The sequence below is a fragment of the Molothrus aeneus genome, chromosome 3 (assembly GCF_037042795.1).
Source record: "Molothrus aeneus isolate 106 chromosome 3, BPBGC_Maene_1.0, whole genome shotgun sequence".
NCBI lineage: Eukaryota > Metazoa > Chordata > Aves > Passeriformes > Icteridae > Molothrus > Molothrus aeneus.
Genome location: NC_089648.1, coordinates 97,747,280 through 97,771,383, shown reverse-complemented (window position 1 = coordinate 97,771,383; position 24,104 = coordinate 97,747,280). Strand labels below are relative to the sequence as shown.

General features: G+C 35.5%; 1 protein-coding gene across 1 annotated transcript in view; it reads right to left on the bottom strand.

Moving 5' to 3' along the window:
• Positions 1-24,104, bottom strand: part of EYS (eyes shut homolog) — a 723,503-nt gene that overhangs the window by 450,641 nt on the left and 248,758 nt on the right. Inside the window, 2 exon segments of the mRNA XM_066547467.1 lie at positions 20,675-20,796; positions 23,162-23,359. Of these exon segments, the coding sequence (XP_066403564.1) occupies positions 20,675-20,796; positions 23,162-23,359 (320 nt within the window).

Sequence of the window (24,104 nt, the reverse complement as noted above, 5' to 3'; positions counted from 1 at the left end):
GATATGAATAAGGAAAGATTTTTCTAAGGAAAGATGAAGGATTTTAGGGAAAAAATAAGATTTGGTACTGGTCGTATCCATCAATAATTTTATGACAACAAACCAAAGTCAGTTGGAGACCTAATTAATAATAGGTGATAAGTCTTTTTTTTGTCTTTGCTTCCTGACTGCTGCCATTTATTCTCTTTACACCTTTCTTTTGTTTCTCTCCTAGAGAGCTTACTAGGAAATGTGCCAATCAAATCATCATCAACATGACAGGTGCTGAACAGTACAGGAAAACTAATGGAAAGCAACAGCCTTAGGTTGTTTGTGCAAAATAAACCAAATAACTAATCCAGCTAGTGACAGACATTTGAGTATCAGCCTTTGGTCAATGTATCTGGGTTGACGTTTAGCTCAATTGTTCAATGACTAGAGAAAGGTCATGAACACATTCCTCTTAAACCAAAGTACTGACAGGAACTTGGCCCCCCTAAAAGCTTGTCCAAAGCTTTCAGTTTGCTGTTAGATCTCAGGTAACAGGAGAGCTGTGGGAATTAACTGTGATATTCCAAAGGAACAGTCCAAGTACTGAACAACAGAAATAACATCTTGCTTTTGAATTACAAACCTGGTGTTGCAGCTCGTAACTTTTTAAATAAAGTAAGAAAATGCAGAAGATCAACTACCGGTTTCCATAAAACAAAGCTATCTCCTCCCTTAACATACCAGCTCATTCAAATTCAGATCTTAAGTGTGCAACCAGTATCACATCAGTACACTTCAGTCACCACAAAGTGCCATTTTTGCCAACCTCTGGCTCAAAAGTAGGGGAAAGTTGAAGAAACAGAGTGCTCCAAAAATACTTCAAACTAAATATCCTTAGAAGCACCCAGAGATTCAAAACATTATTTGATGTCAAGTCTCCTCTTTTGAAATTTCACTCATCCCTACTTTAAATTTATAGAACATTTCGTTATAATACATTACAGGAAAGTAATTTGGAAGAATGAGAACGTGTATCCCCACTCACCTGAATTTGCAACTCTTGTGGCTTGGCTGTGCTTGTTTTCAGAGATATGCCATCAATCTTTACTTTTTAAATTAGAGCAGTAAGCAGAGAAATTTAAAATGTAGTGAAAACTTTCCCATGTATTTACCTCATACTTCTAGACATTTGCTAATGCCCAGGTAATGTGCATGTCTTTGTGAGACTTGCACTTTCTCTTTTGTGAGAAAGTTCAGCATCTTTTCTATCAAGAGTTTTGCCATTCTGAGCCCAGTGTCACAGCTCCTGGAAGGACATTGGGTACCTGGAACCAGACAGGTTGGGTTTCTCAAAACAGAAATTCCAGTGTCTCCAGATTCTGAGGCACTAGACACAGCCCAGTTTTCTAGAATTTACTCCAAGATAAAATGGAAAAATAGTGTTTCAGATGTTTGATACATGTTCTCTGTATTGGAAACTAAATCTCAGCGCTCTTGGTTCATACACTAAAAACTTGGATCAGTCTGTTTATCAGTGTTACCTACTGATAGCTGCATCCACAAATGGAAAATTCATAGCAGCTTCTGATTGCAAGGGAATTTCTGTAATACTTATGATCTCAGAATGGCTTGTTATAAGAATCAATACTTTCTGGGAAAAGCACAAATTGTGTCCAACAGTCTAATTTAGTTGTTGCATAACACAATTTAGAAATAAGTCACCAAAAGTCAAGTACAAGCACTCTTTTGAAATCCAAATTATTTAATTGAAAAATCAATGAGAGTCGACTTTTAAGGTTTTTTCTTAAAACTATACTTCACTTAAAAAATTTAGAAATAGGTTGTCGGACAAGAAGTAAAAGAGATGCATTATATTTTCTCAAGGGTTGCCACCATTTTAAACATGCCGTTTCCTACAAGAAAAAGAGAGAGAGAGAGAAAAGGGAACTGTAAAAATAGAAACAAACTAGATAAACTGAGGGATAAGAGCATTACCAGCCCTCCTCATTTTTCTAAAACTATACCAGTCTCAGGTTTTCCCTCTCTGCTTTAGAATGTCTTTGTTGTACTTTGTCTTGAAAATCAGAACATGATTTTAACAGCACCAGCTCAAAATTTTAGTAATGTGTCTCTCCTTTTCCTGAAAATTACAGGTTAATTATAGATTTTTCAGCATACTAAAGGACTGTTAAGAAGAGACTTCCATTATGAAACATTTGTACAGATAGGATAAAAGGGAATAGTATTCTTAGAATAAAATCCTAACTTAATACTTCACACTCAAATGTTAAGAGGTGTTTTCTCCTCTTTCTCTATTTTCTTAATACAGAGTTAAAATTAATTTTAGTATTATTTTGGATGAGGCAATAAAATATCAATCATTTGTGCAGTAATTTGACTATACTGTGAGCTTAGGGAAGTAATACTTTAAGAAATTATTACTTTGGATTTTATGGTTCAATCTGTATTTGGTATGGTAGAGGTTAACCACTCTTTACCTGTTAGCTCATATTTCATGTGAGAGAAAAAAAGACTTTTTCTCTCTGATAGTAAGAAATTGAAAGACTTTTATTCTAATCTTGTAAGGCTGTAAAAATATTTAATCTTAGCTATAACTTTTTCTGTCTCATTTCCACTCCCTGGGAGAGCTTGATCTTATTAAGGGCAATCTTTAGCAATTTGCATTTTTCTGGTCTTCCTGGAGTTTCCCTCTTATTACTTTAATGAAGTTCTATTTCTGGATATTGAAGGTGCTTGCCTACAAGACATCAGGAAGCCCACACTTTTTTAATGGTATTGCGAACACTGTACCCACTAGCCTTATTTATTAAATCTATTACAATTTATGATGGTGGTGCAAAGTCAGAGCTTTTCTTCATGCTTTGGATTTCAGCAGCATACTGATGGGATCAGCAACTCATCAATAAGCCGCACAAAAAGCTAATTTGTGACTGACATTTTTATACAAATGTGATATATTATTTTTCTTTTCCTATTAGTGTGATTGCAATTTTGTCATTATTAGACACTGACCCTCTCTTTCTTTTTCTCCCCTCTCTCTTCTCTCTTCTCTCTTTCTCCCTCCTTCTCTGCACCCCTAAAAATGTAGCATGTTCTTCTATTCATGGAATTCCACCCAGGTCCTGGCAGGAACTGGATGAAGGGTGGGATTTGTGCAGCCATTGCAGCTAAGGGGATGATTCCGAAGGATATTATAAACCAACAGGATTTAAAAAAAAAACAAAAAACAAAACAAAACAAAGAAAACTGAAAAACAAACCCCAATTTTGAAGTGCAAACTTAATGGAAATGTGAGGAGACAGTGGTAGATACCGGAGGGATAAACTGAATCAGAGAGATTTAAATAGGGGAAAGTATTAAAAAAATAAGATAGGCAAGACAGATAGGAAATTGAAGATTCAGAGCAGCAAGAGCATGAAGGGATGTAAACTCTGACTAAACAATCTTTATTAGCCTTTTTAGATCTTAATCAAATCTGATTTTGATCATCTTCTGTTAATGGGTTAAAGTAAGAATTGAGGAATGCTGTGGATAAATGTGTTTCCTGCAGGCTGAGAGAAAAGGACTGCAAGAGCACTGTGAGAACTGGATGTAGATCACCACAGGGTATTTTCTACCAGCCATCTCAGGCAGATAAATATATGACCATGGTTTGTCAAGACTTATATGCAAGATCCCTACTCTTCTTTTGTCATCTACAGTGTAATTTCTTTTTTTTTTTTGTCCTGAGGTACAACAATTCTATGTGAAATAATATTAAAATGCTAATATCTGAAAAATCAAAACACATACATGCATTTAAATATTAGAGAGCGTCCAAAGGAGGGCAAGGAAGATGGTGAAGGACCTTGAGGGGAAGCCTCACGAGGCGTGTCTGAGGTCACCTGGTTTTTCAGCCTGGAGAAGAGGAGACTGAAGGGAGACATCATCACAGTTACAACTTCTTCATGAGGGGAAGAGGAGGGGCAGACACTGATCCCTTCTCTGTGGTGACAGTGACAAGACCTGAGGGAATGGCCTGAAGTACTGTCAGGGAAGGTTTGGGTTGGACATTAGAAAAAGACTCTTTTCCCAGACAGTGGGGAGGCTGGAACTGGCTCCCCAGGGAAGCAGAGACAGCACTAAGTCTGACAGAGTTGAAGAAGTGTTTGGATAATGCTCTTGAGCACAGGGTGTGACTCTTTGGGACAGTGCTCTGCAATGCCAGGAGCTGGACTTGATGGTCCTTGTGGAGCCCTTTCAACTCAGCATGTTCTGTGATTCTGTAATTTACACCTCAATGCGGTCTAAAAAGAAGGAAATTAATTCTCCCAGTGCAGTCTCAAATAAAAGTTATCCAAAGAATACATTGCCAATAAATGTTATTCTCACAAATTACTTATTTTTCAGGAATTCCTCAACGTTTTTCACCATTTGCAAACATAATAACCAATGCCAGTGTCCTCTTTTTACAAAACTTTCGTATAAAGTGCTTGTTGAAACTCATTCCACTTGTTTGTAACTATATGGTTTCAAAATAATGTTTTGAAATAATGCCTTAAGTTTTAGCTTTTATATTTTGCAGATTCTGTGCTGCTTTAGTGTGTATTCTGAGCTTCATATTAAGGGATGGTAAGCTCTCTGAAGAGTCACAGAGTAGGGAGACAAATTAATTCCTTCTCTAGCTGGGTACCAAGGACAACCAATCCAAATTTCAGGTCCAAGAGCATAAAAAATGGTGGATTGAAGAAAGATGAACAAGAGGGATGGGACTTCATGGGCTAAAGCTATACTTGAACAATTAACTCCAATATGCTAATAGACCAAGACTTATAAAAATGTGAGACCTCATGACCAATCTTCCATTTTGTGACCATTTTGGGTTCATCTTGGGTGTAGCCCTGGCTGGGCTCTTGTGCTGCCCAAGGTGTATCCATTAAGGCCTTTTAATAAATATCTTCTTTATTTTTTAACTCCATCTAGCCTCTGTTCTAGGTCAGCCTTCACAAGGCATCAGTTTCTGGTGGGAAATCAGACATCAGAATCAGAGAAAGAATGAGACAGAGGGGACCTTTCTGCATGTACAGCATAACTTTTCTTAAAATATTTTATTAAAGATATTAAGATACAAAAAAGCAAAGATTTACCTGTCTTCTAAATAAACATTTAAAATTCTTTTTACTTTTTATATATCTCACTAAATTATAGGTTCAACTATTTCACTTTGACCATAAGCCCATAAAACTCTAAGATTTGGCCATAAAGCCCTGAGTTGAAGCGACAGCAAAAAATTCAATTTTTGATATTAAATCAATACTATTCTGGGTATAGGTGGTTTTTTTTTTATTTTTCTTTTTCTTAACTTTAACAGAAAGCTTTAGTCTAATATTTTTTAAAGTGTAATATCAAGGTTAACTTAGTGGGAAAAAATTGAACCAGTTTCTTAGAACCAGTTGATTTACGAAGGAAGTGCATGGTAGTATAATTGTTAAAATACTAATGTAAATAAGTTATTTGTCTCTGATTAAATGGTTGTTTCTGAAAAGTGTATGAAAATGTAGAAAATATTACTGCTTTAAAAAACTGAACATTAGAAGTTACTTTAAAAATAAAAATTATTTCAAGCATTGTCCCTGCTCTTTTTTCACTCACATAATATGTGCATGATGGAAAGGTAATACAGCTGAAGAAAACACAGCAGAGCTCTCTAAAATTCTGTACATCTAGAAATCATGAGGTGATTGATAAGAAGTGCACCAGATCATCTTGCTGTTTTGGTATTTCATTAAGCATGCATACTCTGACCAGGAATAAAGAATATTTGTTTACTAATATATATGGAAAAAAACAGTACAAGCAGTCTTCTGGATTAGCTGCCACAATTGTACTCAATAATAGATGAAGAAGGAGGTTTCAATTTTCTAAGACAAACAGGATGGTACTTATTGAGAATACAAACCCTTAATTCATAATGAATCGTCCATCTAAAGCATGAAGATGAGAAGCCAACTGGGACTTTTATGTTAAAAGGAAAAGGTAGGAAAATGTTTGGAATGACCATTCCATTAGAAAGAAATGTCAGCATAATAAAAAGTACTTAAGTAATGAAGCTGGTGAAGGGTCTGGAGCAAAATTCTCATGAGGACTGGTTGTTTATACTGAAGACATAAAGACTCAGGGGGGACCTTATCACCCCCTGGCACTACCTGAAAGCACAGTTAACAATGTGGGAATGGGTGTCTTCTCCTAAGTTACATGTGACAGGAAATGAGGAAATGGCCTCAGGTAGCATAAGGGAAGCTTTTGATGGGATTTTAGGGGGAAAAAAAATCATGGAAAAGGTTATCAAGCAGGGGAATAGGCTGTCTGGGGAGTAGCTGAGTCACCATCCCTGGAGGTATTTAAAAGTTGTGTAGATGTGGCACTGAGGGTCATGGTAGAGGACTTGGCACAGCTGGATTAAGAGTTGGACTTGAAGTTGGAGGTTTCTACCATAGCTGATTCTATGACTCTAACCATGGCCTGGAGACATCCCAAAATACAATTTCTCAGCTGTAACCAGGTAATCATTGCTGTGACTTTTACATTTCTGGAGAATGATGTTTCCTTAGTGTCTTAGTTTGGATGAGATAGCTAATTTTCTTCCTAGTAACTGGTAGAGTGCTGTGTTTTGGATTCAGGATGAGAATAACATGCATGGCATTTTAGTTGTTGCTGAGCAGAGCTGACATTAAGTCAAGAACTTTTCAGCTTCTCATGCTCTCCTGCTACTGAGTAGGCTGGCAGGCACAAGGCTGTAAGAGGACACAGCTGACCCTGATTGACCAAAGGGCAGCTGTGATGCCATGCACAACATACAAAAATGGTGAAAAACTGGCCAGGGGTCTACTGCTTGGGTAGTAGTGCAGGCCACAGGGCATCAGTTTGTTGGTGCTGAGCAACTGGTTTCATTTGCATCACTTATCTTCGTTGGATTTAACATCTCTTTCTCTCTTAATGATTTAACTTCAATCATTAAACTTTTCTCAGCCCCCAAGTTTTCATTCTTTTATCCCTCAAATTCTCTCCCCTGCCCCACCAAGATGTGGAGTGAGCAAGCAGCTCTCTCGTGCTTAATTGCTCTCTGGGGTTAAACCTTGACATAGAAATTAAATCTGCAGTGCATTTTCCTCTCAGCTACATGTTAGAGACAAAAAGAGATAACAAAGACATTGTGATATACCCTTGTTAAATAAAGGCTGTGTTTGATGTGTTCTGCTTATCTGACAGTTTAGAAACTAAAGGAAATTTTGGGGTTGAGAATCAACAGCATCATAAGAAAAAAATTATACATCTGACAGTAGCAATGAAATAATTGGGGCAATTCAAAAAAATTAAAAATTTAGACAACTATTGTAAGGAGGAGATATATTCAGTAAAGACAGGGGAGAAAAGCCTAAGACTGTAAAAGTCTGGATTTTCTTAGCATCCATGACATTCAAGACACTTTAACTGGATCAAAATTGGTTTTATATCAAACAACTATTGTGTATTAATTACCCAGTTTTAAAATCAATTTCTGAATATTTTTTTCCTGATATGCATTTATTTGAGTTTTTTTTTTTGTCTAAACCCAAATTTAGTCTAAATTTCTATCATGCTAAGTAGGTGGGAGTGGAGATGGAGACTCCAGAAACTCCACCTAAATTGGTGGGGTCTTGGTGCACCTCTTGATTCATTCTTCTAATGCTGAAAGCCATGATTAGTATTACAATTTCTCCCCAGTCTTTTTTTTTTTTCTTTTTTTCTTTTCTTTTCTTTTTTTTTTTTTTCAAAGGGATGTTTTTATTGCTAAAAATCACACTAAAAACTTGAAAAACTTGCTTCTTTTGTGCAGTTCCTTTCTCTCCCTTTGGTCAGTTACAATTCAGCATTACATAGAACAAACCTAAGATTCTTTTAATCTCTCTTAATGAAAGGCACACAGTTACTAATAGAAATAGTATAGATTTTTCTATTGACAAAGGTTTAGTGGAGAAAAACTGAGAGCCTGGAAGGTAGGAAAACAAACTGGGAACACAGCCAAAACCAACAGAAGTAATATAGAGCTGGGAACTTGGAAGCTACAGATGTACATAATGAAGGCTGAGGAGAAAGATCTGAGTTTCTACATGGCAGCAGGTACTGTGAGAAGGTGTACTTGGCCTACTGTTCATAATTACAGTTACTAATAAAGTTGACATATTTAAAGCATGTAAAAAACACTGTCTCAATTATTGTTCATTCCTCAAGCATGAAACAAGTATCACAACCTGACTAAAAAGCATATGTCCACAGCCAGAGGAAACTGGGAATGCTGCCTAGGTAATAAAATGAAAATGCCAGACTCTTTGATATGCCTTTTGTGTCTTTCCCATGTGGATACACATGCAGAATGTGCATTTTTGTTCTTGATAGCACTGGGACTTTTGCTTGCAGATGCTTTTCAGTTTTGGACGTATTCAGAAATCATTTAGTGACAGTCATCTCAGATGTATAACTAAGCAGCAAGTGGCAACAGAGTAAATCAGAAAGTGTATTATGTTTTTCTCTGCTGTACAAAATACATTGTTTTTCCTAACAAAAGACACAAAAAAAAACCCCAAAAACCTAAACAAAAAAAATCCACCATCCCCCACTCCCCCACCCCCAAATCAGCTCAATAAATGAAACTCAGTCTCTTACACTATATTTGTATTTTCAGACTAAGCTAATTTTAAGATGAAGTTTGATATTTCTGAGCTTATTTTTAAAAATAATGCATATATTTTATTAGAGTTTGCAAACGTTAAAATCAGAAATTATCTGATAATATTAATCTTGCATGAGAAATTTCTAACAGTTTTGTGGACTCTAAAATAGTTCTACAAAATCTGTGAGGTGCAGATACTTGTTTTGGAGGACATTTCAGATATAGCTTACGCACTCATAAACTGAAAGAAGCCAGACCAGTTTGTAAACTTTTGCAATCCTCCACCTGTGATCTTTTTCTTTTATCTTCATTGTTTCTATATCTCAGTGATTGCATTTGGGCAAGGTTCTTGAACACTACTCAGCACCTCAAGGAACACGTATCAAGAAACAAAATATCTTTGTAGTACTCAGAATTAAGGAACTAATAACTCTTTACTAGGCTTGTATTTCATATCTCTAACTAAACTGCAACAAGACAGATGTTACACTAAGATATATGTCAAGTTTATCATATGGTGAAACTACCTAAAGCCTCTAGGCACTCACCTCTCAGAGAAAATGGTACTTTCTATGGTATCTGTCAGTGCAGTGCTAACAGCTAGCTGGTTCCTTCATGGTTCAGTTCAGTTCAATACTATACCTCTGCCAACAGGCAGATTGTCAGTAAGAACAGCCTAAATCGAGTTTCTGACATCTTTTAGGGCTTGGGACAATATGCAGAATTTATTCAAAGCACAAAACCTGGGTTTCATTGAAGTGGTATGACATGCACTGTTAAAGACCAGCAAGAGTTAAACTCTTTCAATCACTTGGCACATTTTGTCTGGCTGTGTTAAATGGATCACTGATTTTCCAGTGGGCACAAAACCAGACAAACATATGGACAACATTTATAGGCAATCAGTACATTTACACTTAATTTGAGTATCTCAGCTGACTAATGAGGGGCAGACTTAAAGCCAGAGATTTCCAAGCTGTTGTCCATACTGAGATCACAAACTGCTGTTTCAAAAGACTTGTCCTTTATGAATCTGTTGGCCAAAAAAATTTAAAATCGACCATGTGTTCATATGCTTCTCGTTGTCACAGTTCTTATGGTTGTGACTCATTAGTGTTTTAGTTTACCCAAGGACTAAGCTTTGGACATGAATTTCTCATTGGTCCTCAATTAAATGTGCTTTGTCATACAGTGGTCTCAGTGTACACAAATCCAATCACTTTGAAAGAAACTGAAACAGAAAATGTGCCCACCTAATGCTCTTCAAAAGTCCAAACAATAGCAAGCTTCTCCCTCCAAACAAGTATATAATTTGCAGTCAGCTCTCAATACTCATTTTTTCACTCTGGGGTTATCTATGTTTCTTGCTAATGTAGTATTACACTTAATTCAGGTAATATCCTTAATTCAGTAATACCCTTAATTCAGGTATACTATAAAATATGAGTGAAAAAGACAGAATTTTTCCTTTTAAGTTTTGGAATCTGAAATGGGTTTGGATTTATGATGCCTTGTTCTCTGACCAACACATACTATGTTTACACAGAATGTCTCCACTGTGACTACTTCACGCTTTCAGTGAAGTACCTACATAACTAAATTTACAGATCCATTTACAGAACACTTTTTGTTTAAGTAAGAAAAACATAGAAATGTGACCTTAAGTCACATATAATCTAGTGACTAGTAACTAAAAGTCTGATTCTATCCTCACACAAGTCAATCTCAAATGTTTTACTCTAAGATTGTATCAAAAGCACTTGAGCTTCCTATCCTTGTAGGAATATCCTCATTTGCACTCAAGTTGAACAGTTGTTAAATAAACTACTGCTGCATTTTCTAATGGAAATATTTTAGTGCCACTTTCTGATGACATAATTTTCTCCACCTAAGTGATTGCAACAAGTGTGAACCACCTTTCTATCAATTCTCAATGTAAAATATTTCAGCAATGCAATTCTAGGACTCTATTTTTGGTTTTTTCTATAGCTGTAAACCATTCCCATAAAGATTTATATCACTGTTGTGAAAGGTATTTATTAAACTGTAGGTGTTTTGATGAGATACATGTATCAAGTTTCTGAACTGAAAAATCATACATAAGTAGACACTGGAAGGGACCTCTAGAGATTGTCCAGTTCCCCTGTTCCATTACCCTGTTTACAGCAGGGTCAACTATAACAGCCTGCTCAGAACCTCATCCAGTTGAGTTTCTGATAAATTCAAGGATGGATACCTCACTTTGAGGCAAACTATTTCAGAGTTACCTTTATAGTAAAAAAAATTTTCTTTACATTTTAATAGACCCGGAATTATTTCAGTTTGTGGCCTTTGCCTATTTGACTGAGGACCACTGTGGACTGAGAAAAGTCTGGCTCTGTCTTCTTTACTTGCTGGGGTACTGCAGGGGTTAATGTATTGGCACCTCAGATGGGCACACAGTCAGACTAATTTCTCAGAAAAAGTGTGATAGTTTTCTTCATGACTCTGTCCCCTTGGCACCTCCTTTTTTTTTGTTCATTGAGAGAAGTGGGCCCTCTACAGTCCTAACCTTTATCAGAAGGTCTCTCTAAATCACTAGCACCCTTTGCTTGACAACTGAGTCTGTCACTTCTTCACTTGATTTTGGTTGGCCAATCTGTTGTGAAAGATACTTCTGTCCCTTTTAAACAACTCAATCCCACATCTTCCTAGCCTCAGTCCTGTGGGAAAGTCCCATGGTCCTGAAAGATTAAACTCTGTTATCAATACCAGTTATGTAAGCAGTTGTTGACCAGCAGGATTTATCCATACTCTCTCAGGCACTTCCTCTCATTATCAGGATTGTAGAGAAAAAACATTGGAGCAACCTTTATCATGCTTCTGGAGACCTGGAGTCACCTATGGTGTGCTCCAGGTCTGCTCTGGCCATATCATTAGTACCTACATGGAAGAGCAGCAAGAGATGAAAATCCCAGGGCTGGACAAGCCTAGTTAGTCTCACCACGGCAACCCAAATCCAAGCCCTTGGAAAGCATCAATCCTACTTAAACAGCAGGTAGCATTGGCAGATGGGGGCCTTCATCCCCAGCATGGAGTCCCCCCATACTGCCACTTGCTGTTCTCTGTTGTGCTGCTGAATGCTTCAGGCTCAGCTGGTTTGGACACTTTTTTGGCATAACTCCCAGTCCCTCATCTGCTGCAAGGACAGTGAACCTGTTCCACATACTCATTAAATAAAAATACATAATGAAATTCATAAATTCTTTTCATGTTTTGTTGCTTCTTAGTTTCACCTCAGGGGGAGTTCTGATGAAATTCTCTTATATTTTCTTTCTTGGTTTGTTCTTGGGTTTGGTTGTTTGTTTGCTTTTTCATTATTCTCACTACAGAAGGTCTAGCAATTCCTGAACAAAAATTGTGGCAATAATTGGAATTTCCTCAGTTAGAAAAAAAAAAAAAGGAAAAAAAAGGGGACAAAACATAGGTGGAATGCAAGGAATTACTACACGTCACCTCTGTACCTCAGTCTTTCTTGTTCTCCAGACACTTAATGGTTCGTTCCACTGAGCATGTGTGAATGAGTGAAAACCAAACATGAAATTCAGAAATTTTCCCAGGGAAATTGCAGAGGTATTTGTACTTCAGACTACATTATAGACATTTGTTAAGAAAGCGAGTCTACATTAATGTGGTGAAGCTTTTGTTTAAAATAATCTGCTTTACGTATAAAAAGAAACATATTTCTGTACAAATTAAGCTCAAAACCAGTACTAGATTGAAATATGAGAAATACAGTGTCTGATTAGAACAGAATTAATCTGGATAGAAATACATTTTATTGAGACATCCAGGGTGTGCTGGCTGGTATTAAAGCTGTACTGAAACAAACATAGTAAAGCATTTATGCAATATATCAAGTCTTTGCCTTAGCATAAAAGATTCATGAATTATTAAAAATATTACTAGAGAACCCTAAATAAGCTTTCTTTTTTTACAACAGATCCTAAGTTGATGAAGATGCTTAACTATTTGAGAGCCTTGGCATCATGTCTCAAAGAAGAAAATGCATATGTAATTAGTGCTTCAGAAAGCTTCTGGTTAACCAGTAGTTCTGATAGGTGTATGTGCAGGGGTGTCCCTACTTAGGGTTTCAATAGCCCTTACGAGAAGTACTGTGGAAGAGTAATGAGGAAATATTCAAAGTCTAAAATGATTATTTTGAAAGGAAATTTTGGTCAAGAGTTTTGATTTCAGTCCAACCACATATGACATAATCTTGCATTTTCACAATTCCTAACAGACCTGCAGAAATCAATTTATATGATTGCTCACTTAATGAATGAAATGTTTTCCCAGTGCTTTCAGAGTCAATTCTCCTGTAAAAGAATAAGCTATTAGAATAATCTTGAAAATTGCTTTCTTTTGGAAACATCTCAGCATATTTCAGAATTTTGTTATGCAAAAAAACAGATTCTATACAAACACGGTATACCTTTAATATAATTTAGCTTTTTTTTTTTCTCTGAAAAAGGTTAGCTAAGCAACAGAAACAAGAGCAATTGACTCTTACAACAAGTAACTCAGTGCCTAGTAGTATAAGACCTAGTAAATTGTCACAGGCGTTCTTCAGCTCCTTCTTTTCAATTGTCATAAGCAAAAAAGGAAAGGGGTCAAATGATAACAAACAAACAAACAAACAAACAAACAAACAAATAATACTGCAAGATATGGTCCCTGGTTAGGGTCACCTTCCACTAGATCAGTTTGTTTCCAGGGATGGGGCATCCATTGCTTCTCTGAGCAACCTGTTCCTGTGACTCATCACACTCACAGTAAAATTTTTTAGTCTCAATCCTTGGAACAGAATATTAAAATCTAAAGGAGGACATATTGGAGAACTCTAAAATAACTAAAAGAAATGGGATAACAAGTCTTTCTCTGGGCTATTTTCTTTTCCAAGTGCTACATAATTTTCCCAAGCCTGAAGAGCAGCTAAAGAGACCTAATTAAACTAGAAAATGACCTCCTACTCTTTGGATGAAAAACATTAATACATAACTTGTCAGTTGTACATGTTTTATGCGAATTATTTCACTTTTTTTTTAATACAAACAGAAATAAGAGACTGTTCTTTACTCCTGCAGAACTTATTTTGTTGTGGAAGAGATACCATACTGTAATTCATAATTGATGGAGTGGGAGTAACATTCACATTTTCTCTAGAAAAGTAAACAGGTGCAAAGCTATTTAATATATTTTAAGCAGAAGAAAACACCCTTGCTGCTATATGGAGAATTTATTTCATATTTAATTAATTCTTCCAGTTAATTATTGTGTGTTGTGTTGCAAGGACAAATACGTGGGAAGCTTTCAGAGAGTGGCTGAGCACCTATGGATTTCACCATTTAACTTGTTTCAGAATCATTCCCTTGTGGACCTGTACCTTTCCATGACCTTTTGCTCTCTAAGTCTGCTAAGTACATGCCATCACATAATTCTCTGCCAGTAAGTGTCCTTTTTCAGAATTCCCTTCCTTATGAATCAATGACATTTTGTAGTTTCAAGTCTCTGTAATACCACTGCCAGTCTTTTAATGCCTTCAAAGGTACAAACCCTTAATTTCCCACCTCAAGCGTAGCATTAGTCTCCATAGAGTGCACAAATCAAATTTAGGGTTATGCTTTCCACAAGTAGGCCACAATTCTCCAGCTTCTTCTTTATGTTGTGAAGTTCTTCACTTTCCCTGCTGTCACTGATTTTGTGTGTCCAGCCTCCTCACTGTGGGCAAAACTTAAAGCACACCATCTGGGACTACCTTCCTGTATCTTTACCACATTGATTTGCCTTCTGTTCACAAGTCTCATTGGAAAGCCAATCTTTAACTTCCTCTTAATCTCCATTTCCTCCACTCTGTGACAGTTTTATTCATTCTGTAGAGTATTTAAAATTCAGTTTATGAAAAAGATAATAGAAGGCTTTCACTCCTGTGGTATTTAGTGGTATTGTTGGTTGAAGTTGCAAATTTTTATATATATCTGCATCTTCTTTCAAAAATATGAAATTAAAACATGTTAAAATAATGTCATAAATAAAACAAATAAATGGAAATATGATACTTGTTTGCCAAAATCATCTTTCAATTAGACGAGTAAAGCATAAATATCATAATCACTCTATCCAGGTAATGTATAATACCACAGATCAATACCAAGGACATTATCCTAAGTTAGTAAATCAATAGTTAATTTTGTGTAGTCCAATGTCTCTGACTCAACTGGACTTATTAGAACATAAAGGAGTACACCAAATAATGACTAAGTTTTCAGTCTTTTTACTGTTATATTCACTATAGTACAAGGAAGAGGAGGGAGGCATTTCAATAGTCTTGAAAAAACCTTTTATTGAAGGACTATGAAGAGACTGTTCCTTTTTTTTTTTTTTAGCTAAATATACATGGGAGATTAAATATTTCAGGGATAGAGAATCAAATCTTTAGGGCAACACAGTGAGTTGTATCAGCAGCAAAACTTAGCAGAAGAACTGCTGCAGTTGCTAGTTTTTGGGTGAATTACAGCTGCTGTACAGCTCTTCTCTAGGGTGTATAATTGGCAATATGAAACTTATTTGTCCTGCATTCACAGTTTCACCACATGGGTACTCTCAATGAGGTCAGTGCATAACTTTAAGTCACAGAGAAGTCAGCTTGAATTTATTTATTTGGCCTGGGAACCATTAAGAGCTTGTCATTTGTTATGTACACTGGATGCCATTCATGGTAAGTGGTCTTTTAGTTAAGTTGAGGTTTCAGACCAACTTCTGTGGCAGTGCTTGTTTGCTTTGTTTAAAGCTTAGATAATTTCCACTCCCACAGAAATCTAGAAACTTCATTGATGCAGACCTATCTGCAGACCTTTTATTTCCTTCCAAATGTCAGATCACCTGCTCTCATCACCTAGGAAGATGATCCTCCTGAAGCACTTTGAGTGCTTCTCGATGTTTTAAAATAAGTTATAGGCTTTAGAGATCATTATTGTTCTTTTCTCTGTTTAGCATAAAGCACAAAAAATTCAGTTTTACAAGGAAATTAAGTGTAGTGTACCAATTTAAGAAATTGTTTTAAGTTAGTCCAAAGACCTGACTAATTTCTTTTTGGGTAACTTAAGCTGTTAACAGTTAGCTACCATGTACTTTATTCCTCAATGCCAGAGCTCTTTCCAAATCTTTTTCACAATTTATGCAATAAGCTAATCTACTTGTTCTTGAAATTTAAACTGTCAACTCTATTTGTTTTTGTTATTAAAAAAAAAATCTCTCTCCACCCTTCACACAAGCTTTCCATGCAACCCAGAACATAGGTTCCTAAAAGACCTGAATTACATGATTTCACTTTGTTATATGTACTTTTTTTTCTCCCTTATCAGTTTAAAAACAGAAGCCAATCAAGAAAATATTTCTTCTTCCAGTTCAAATTAGCATTATTGTCCATTGTTTTATTGGAAAGCTCATTTCCATAACATTAAATATTATTGAAAGGGAAATAATTGCCTTTAAATTCAAAAGGATAGAGAGTTAATGACAAGAAGGACATGGGACTGCAGTGCAAGCATTATCATATAACTATAACTTTACCTACAGTTTATTTTCTTTACTTTACTATGTGGTAAGTACAGAGAAATACTAGCTTCCAGAAACAAAGCTCTAAAAGAAACATCTATTATAATTTTCTGCATGAGTCTCCACATACAATAAAGTGACAGGATTTGCATTATAATTTGACATACAGAACAACACAAGCAAAAACTAAATTCCGAGCTATTGTTAAGATACTATTTTCTTTTCTTTTTTTTTTAAATGCAAATACCCCAAAATAATGTTTTGTGTTATATAGACTGTATACACGATCTGATCTTACATAAATCATTAGGGACAACATATCTTTTTGTCCCCCAACAATACCTTGATTTAATTATTTTAACTTTTTAAAGAGGAATTTGAAAATTACTCTGGTGAAACTCTACCATAAGGTAGCCATTATTCAGATGCTGGCTGGGCAGCAGTGATCACATGGAAGTTCTGAGCCATTGCCTTTGAATCACAGCATTTGTTTTATTCTTTTTTCCTCCTCTCTCCTTTGCTTTTTAAACTATCTCAACCCACTATTTTTCTTCTGTTTGCTCTTTTTCTATTGTCTTCACCATCCCATAGAAAGAACAGGGTGAGTTAGTGGCTGTGTGGTCCTTAGCTGGCAGCTGGATCAAGCCCTCAGGAGTGTCATTTCTTGTGCCTGCTCTTTCTGAGGCATTGCTAGTATAACATTGCTATCTAATTTCAAGGCTCTGTATTATAACACATTACCAACACCAAAAATGAAGGATACATATTGCAAGTGTCATTCTGACAATGGTAATTCATCCTTACCTTGAAAAAATGCATCAAAGGTATTTGAGCTGCTTGACTGTAGAATGAAGCTTCTATAAGGGTAGCTGATTAATTATTCCCAAGCCACCAGAGGGTCTAATATGCTCTATATTATGACAGAACAAGCCACTGACAGTGGCTTGTTCTGTCATATAATAACTTGCTGGTATATAACTCTTGGAGAACTGGAATATTCAGATGCAGTAGAAAATCAGAATCTCCTAATGCTGATGTAGTTGTGTGATTAAACTCTGTATTTCACCTATCCTGATCTCCCACCAGAGAAGGTTTAGACTGGATATTAGGAAAAATGTCAATGGTGTCCAGCATTAGAACAGGCTGCCTAGGGAAGAGATTCAGTCACCATGCCTCAAGTTATTAACCAGGTGTGTACATGTGGAATTCGGGGACATGGCTGAGAGATGAACTTGGCAGTGTTAGGCTTACAGTTGAAGATCTTTTTCAAAGTAAATTATTCTGTGATTCATCCCACAGTCCAGTTGTTTAATGCCACCCGCCCCCCCCCCCCCCCCCCCCCACAAAAAGCCAAGGTAAAGTCTGTGAAATATATGTTGCAATTAGAGGACATATTGCAGTCCTTTCTCACATTCAGATCTTTGGTCTTTGACTTGTATAATAAGGCTGCTGTAATATAACTTTGAAAGAAAATGGTATTTGATGCAGAAATTATGAAACTCCTGAGATCTCCATCTGTTTTTAAATCTTCCTTTATTATGCTTCACTTACTTCCTATCATCCAGTTTTTTACCTTTTAGAGGGTAAAGAGAGCCTGTGTTGTTAAAAATTAATTTTCTAGAGGATTGTTAATCCATTATCTGTTATTTTATAGCTGCTGAAAAAGAAGGGATAAGTCCTCTTCCATTTTTATGAATATGTGTTAATTTATTAATCCTCTTCCTGTTGATCACTGAGGAAACTTGATGTATAAACAGATAATATTATTTGGAAAAATTTTGGTACACTTTGATCATGAATACAATAAGAAGGACATAGTATGTGAAATAATATAGTGACATGTAACTGAATAATGCAATCATTTAGTGAACAAGTGTTTTAGGTCCCTTTCTAGATTCAACTTAAAAGATGATCCACATGAAAGTTATTTCAAAAATGTATATAATAAATGTTAGTTTAAGTAAGTATACTCTGGAGAAGAATAGAGAAGGAGAAATTTAAATATTGAATAGAAATCAATTATTATTACTATAGCAAAATAATACCATAAATTAACAATTTATTTTCAAAATAACTTACTTTTCTAATTAGCAAAACCCATTCTGGCTGGGGGAGGGGGGGTTTAAGAGTGAAATTTTGCTGTTCTTAAAAATGCCAAAGAACAATCTTGTAATGAAAAAAAAATACTGAAAATTTTGAATGTGTAATAGCCAACATCAAAATGAATCCTTTCACATAAATGGTTGCTGTAATATTGACAACATAGGTGAAAACTTTTGAAAAAGCCTGAAAAGGATCAAACACAGAGTTTAATATGACACCTTGCTGTTAAGTTTCTGCAGCATTTATTTTCTGTAGATACTAACTGTATCCACATTGATGTTTTGAATGTCATGCTTTCTCAGAAACAGTAGTTTGAATGGATCTCACTGATTTGCTGTGCTGGGTTCCATTTAAAGCAAAATTGCATAGGCCTGTGACAAACAAGGTGAGAAATATATAGGAACTACAGAACAAAAATAAACACAAATAAGTCAAGGAAAAACAATGGATGAAAGACATGTGAAGAAAAAATTAAAACAGTGTTTGAAATTGCAGTGAGCTACTATCCTTTGTCATGCTAAATTTTGCCCAAATGATTAAATTTTCCTGGCTCAATATTTCAACTCATTTGGTGAAGCATAGCCAAAATTCTCAAGGGGTAAAATAGATTAACTTTATTAAAAATCTGTATTTTTCTCCATTTCCAGCCCCTTATTTTTTGGGAAGAATGTTGTTTAAACTGCATACAAAACTCCATTTTGTCAGTCTCAATTAAAAGATCAGCTGCAGTTAGGAATAATACCTGTAATGTCAACATTTGCAACACACTCTCCTACAGAATAAGACAACACATGAATGGGAGGCATAACATTTATTTTGTGGAATGCTCTCTAGCCTGACTTTAAGATGGCAATATGTGTCCAGTTTGAGATCTTGAAGTGTTATCTGCAGTCTAGTGGTAGAAAAATATGCATTTACAATAGTATCCGAAGACAATAACAAAAGCACCACAAACTGTGGTCTCCATATCAAGCACTGGATTTTGTCCAAGGTGTTGACTAGTCCTTGAAACATGTTAAAAAGCCCCGTCCAAAATATTGTACAGTAAGAAAAATCTGTGGAAATTAGAGAATTCGAGAAAATTCTTTTGAAACAGATAAGTTTGGTTCAAGTTTAGGAAATAGTGACAATTGCTGATTACCCTCAGGATTTGTCAGAAAAAAAATGCAGTTTCTTTATGCATGTACTAAGACAAGCAAGCAAGCAAAAACAAACAACCAACCACAAAAAAAGCAAATCAACCAAAGAAACCAAGCAAGGAAAACCCCCAAAACCAACACCTCTCATACACTTCAGGGTTCCTGGAATTGCAAACACTTTCAGCAATAGTGTAGCAGTCAGTGGTACCTACAGGGTTGTTCAGGTCACCCAAAGTGAAGATTCAAATAGTGGGAAGCTGAACTGTGGATTGTGCTGCCTATCTCCTCAGTGATATTTGACTGGTGATTAGTTGTTTAGTTCATTCCATATACAGTCACCTACATTTAAGCTTCATAATATAATTTGAATTCTACATTTATCAGTTTAGTATTCTCACAAATGTGGTGGTAGAAACTAGAATAAGAAAGAAAAAAGCTAAACTTTCTTCCACTTTTTTTGATTTTTTTTAACTGGTAATTTCTCTGACAGCCTGAATGCTTCTTAAGGAAAATATTCTTGCTGTATGATCTTAGTGTCTCTGTTGAGTACAATGAAAACAAATTGCTTCTTGACAGATTCCTGGAACGAGTGACAGAGAACATGGGCCACCTCTGGTGTTGAAGTTTACACCATGTGAATCTCTGTCATCTTTCCTCTCATGGAGGAATCAGGTGATAGAATGATTTTATTTCTAAGACATGTTATTTTTAACACACTTCATATCTCTGAAACAAACATATCTGTGTAATTTTGAAAATAAATGCCGAAGTACTTGAAGTAAATCAGTTTTCTTGGGGAAGATACTTTTTAAGTCCCTTTGAAGCCAGTGCAATTGGTGTAAATGAGTATTCCTGTCACTTAAAATGAGGTCACAAATACACCTAGCAGAAAATTTTCTGTGCCTTTTGAATTCCCTATATAACCACATTGACCTAGTAACTGCTTTTAAATTATAAAAACATTTCTCTTTCCCACTGCCTATAAAATTACAAATAAACAAAAATACCAGTGTCTGGAAAGTAAGATTATAAAGCCCTTGATATGTGGATGTATGGATCAAGAGGACATTTAGAACTCAGAAAAATGTTGCTTTAGGTTTTAGAATGATAGCGTAAAAATCATTATAATTAAAAAAATTGCTAAATTGCTACTCACCAGATGTAGATCAACACATGTAGAATTGTGTTCACAAGCGTTGACTATGCAGTCATCAATGTCTTGGTCACATTTCAATCCTGCATATCCTGGGTTGCACAAACAATAGAAGCCATCGACAACTGCAACAGAGATCAAACTTTAGTACTGAGAGTCATAACAACTGAATGTAGTAAATTTACTAAGTTCCAGTTAAATAGTATCTGGAAAAGATTAAGACCAGGTTTACTTAAATGGTGTGGACATGTTAAAAAAATTGGAATAAATAAAATGTCATCTCAAAATACCTTTTAAATATGGAAGCAGATTCATGTACTGAAATATTTACACAATGGAAATATTTTGATTCAGAAGTTGTAAATCAATGAGCTAAAAAGTGATGTTATAAGTAATGAGTAATTTTCTATCACAAAACAATCACAAAATGCATAACATTCTATCTTTAAAATTATATCAAAATAAGATATGGCAGGTAAACAATGTTTGGTTTATTGGCTGCTTTTAATGTAGTCATTGCTATTGTAAGGAATGCCTCATATTATACCGCTATATAAAGAGAAAACATACTTGAGTTGAACTTTTCTGTGATTCTTGTTAAGAATAACAAGATAATCATAAGAAATCTGTCTCTTTTTCATCATTATTAATCCAAATGGTGAAGAATCTTTAGAGTGCTCCATCCATATACGGAGTTCATGACAGAAGAAATCACATTTCTTGCAGGCCTGCATTTATTTTAACCTCAAAGTGGTCCCTGGGTTCTTCATTATCTCTGAGATTTACCACAGAATCTATTCTACCATCGTGTCTGCACACACAGCTGCTACTGTATTCATTAAATGCTTTTAGTCCTTCAGCACAGGAGCATTATTCACATGCTAAAAGCTTCCCAACTTCCTTAGGATTCCAGATTTCTGCAGCCAGTGCACATAGGGTAGAGGAACTCAAATGTCCGCATGACAAAACCCAAGCCAGAGGACACAAGGACAATCTGTTCCCCTAAAAGTTTGCACTTTGTCAGCATGAAGAACTTTAATATAGCTTATCTGAATTACAGTTCAAAAATATCTCTAAACCAATGTAGACCACATAGAAAACATCTGTAAATGTAATAGGAAATAGTCTTTGCTAGATAGAAGATGAAGTCACTCACCTTATTCCCAGATAAGGAAAGACAGACTTTTTAAGATATTTTATTGAAACTGATTTATATTTTTATTTTAACCAGAAGAGTTTTAGACAATGATGAATTTAGTAATTTGGGCTCAGTTCTTTAAGATCTCATCTGAAACCAGTAGGCTGATTAGGTCTTCTGCAGATTTTTCTAAAAAATTATACATTTCATGGAAGTTCTTAAATCATTATTATTTTTGAAAAAGGGCGTGAGGAAAAAAGAGAGAGATGTAGAAGCAGACAAACATGGTTACTCAGTGCTTAAAGTGTGGACCCTATGAGGAAAAGTTGAGCAGGCTTGCTTAGTATTAGACCTTTGAGGAAATGTTCATAGTGAGAGGGCTATTTAACAATAGCTTGAAGGATACTTGCACAAGTGACAGAACTGAAATCCCTTAGTAGTGCTAGAAGGTATTATGAGGCAATGGCCAAAAGTTGCAGCTCAGGAGATTTGGATGGGACTGGAAGAGTGTGAGAATTGCCAGAGTAGGTAATTGGTGGAATATGCTGTCCCAAAGAGTTTGTGAAATTTCTGTCCCTCTTTGAAGGCTTTCAAAGCTCAGCTAGAAAAATCCCTGACTGACCTGTTCTCTCATTGTTAAATAGTCTAGCTTAGTGCAGGGTTGACTACATGACCTTCAGATGTTTTTCAGCTTTCCAGTCAGCATTTTAAGATCCTCTGAAGATCACTACTATTTTTTTTAGGTTTTTTTTTTTTTTTTTTTAACAAGTATAGAAAGTGTCAGTTGGATATCAAGAGCCCTATAAAACTTTCACATAAGTACTCCATACTAAACTTGGCCTGCCAATACAGACAGAATATAGTAGGGTAATCAAGTTGCTTTTAAAACCTTTTAGTACATCTTGCAATGAAAGAGTAAGTTACACAGTTACATGCAGAAGGTAAACAGGTACATCCTTTTACATTAGTTTAAAATTAAACAGAATTTTTTCACTTATTAGAATTATGACATATAATGCCTAAGTGCTCCATGAGCTCTTTTTCAGCACCTGAACATTCTCTCATGAAATGCGCAATATAATGTTTTTGGTTAATTTAGGTATCAAAGGAGACAGCACAAATCTCATTAAAATTTCTCATTAGCTACAATTCCGACCCCCTGAACACAAAACCCCAGTGCTGGGAGTTGAGGCATTTTGACAAAAATAATCCTTCTGGTACAGGCTGTGAAGCCTCAGACAAGCTAAATTTCAGTAAATTATCCACTGATCTCCCCAGAGCAGCTCAGCAGCTACAGACACTTCAAGAGAAAGACTACCCTACATTAAAGTGAGTAACCAGACTGAACTGACTGTCATAGCAGTATCCGTGGAGGCAAGGGTTAGAGCTGCACTCATCGACATTGATCTCACAGCGTGGACCTGCAAAGCCCTTCACACACTGGCAGTGGAATCCAAGGGGAAAAACGTCCAAATTCATTTCTTCTATGCACACAGCTCCATTCTCACAGGGATTGCTGGCCTCACAAGGCCTAAACTCACAGTTCAAACCTGAAAAAGAAAACGGCAAAGCTGTCAGTGTTAAACTAATGAATATATCCCTGCAACTGCCACCTATTATGAGCTTTATTTTCTTTATAACTCTGGTTAAAATCGAGTAGGAGAGTCTCAGAGGTACATATATGTATATGACTATGCAGAAACACCTATTTTCTTGGTATCATTAAAAAAAAATACAATTTATATTTTGTTCATATTACTTTATAAGTAATATTATAATAATTATTAATAATTAATAATAGTAATATTTATATTACTATTAATATTTATATATTGATAATTAATAATAATTAATAATTATTAATAGTAATTTATAATACAAGACATTTTAAAATCTAATAGCTATCTCACAGGTTTTAATAGATAGGTATATCTTCCATCTTTTTTCTTAACCCTTGTGGTTTGAACAGCTCAAAAATGAAATTTTTTAGAATGTGTTTAAAAACAATAAATGAATTTTGATTGAATCTTGCTGCTATTTTGTCTTGATAACCTGTTATCACAACTGTCACGTGAATTGTTCATACATTAACCTACAATAGTGAACATGAATTAAATATATGTAATATTGTATAATAGTTCTGCTTACCATCCATGACTGAACACAATTTATTTTACTGAAAATATGTACTTATTTAATCATGAGTGAATGCCTCCTTTATTTATAAAAATTCCATACAATAGAAAATCTTGCACAGTCTCATTGTACTCTTTCCTTACTAACACTCTTGTATAG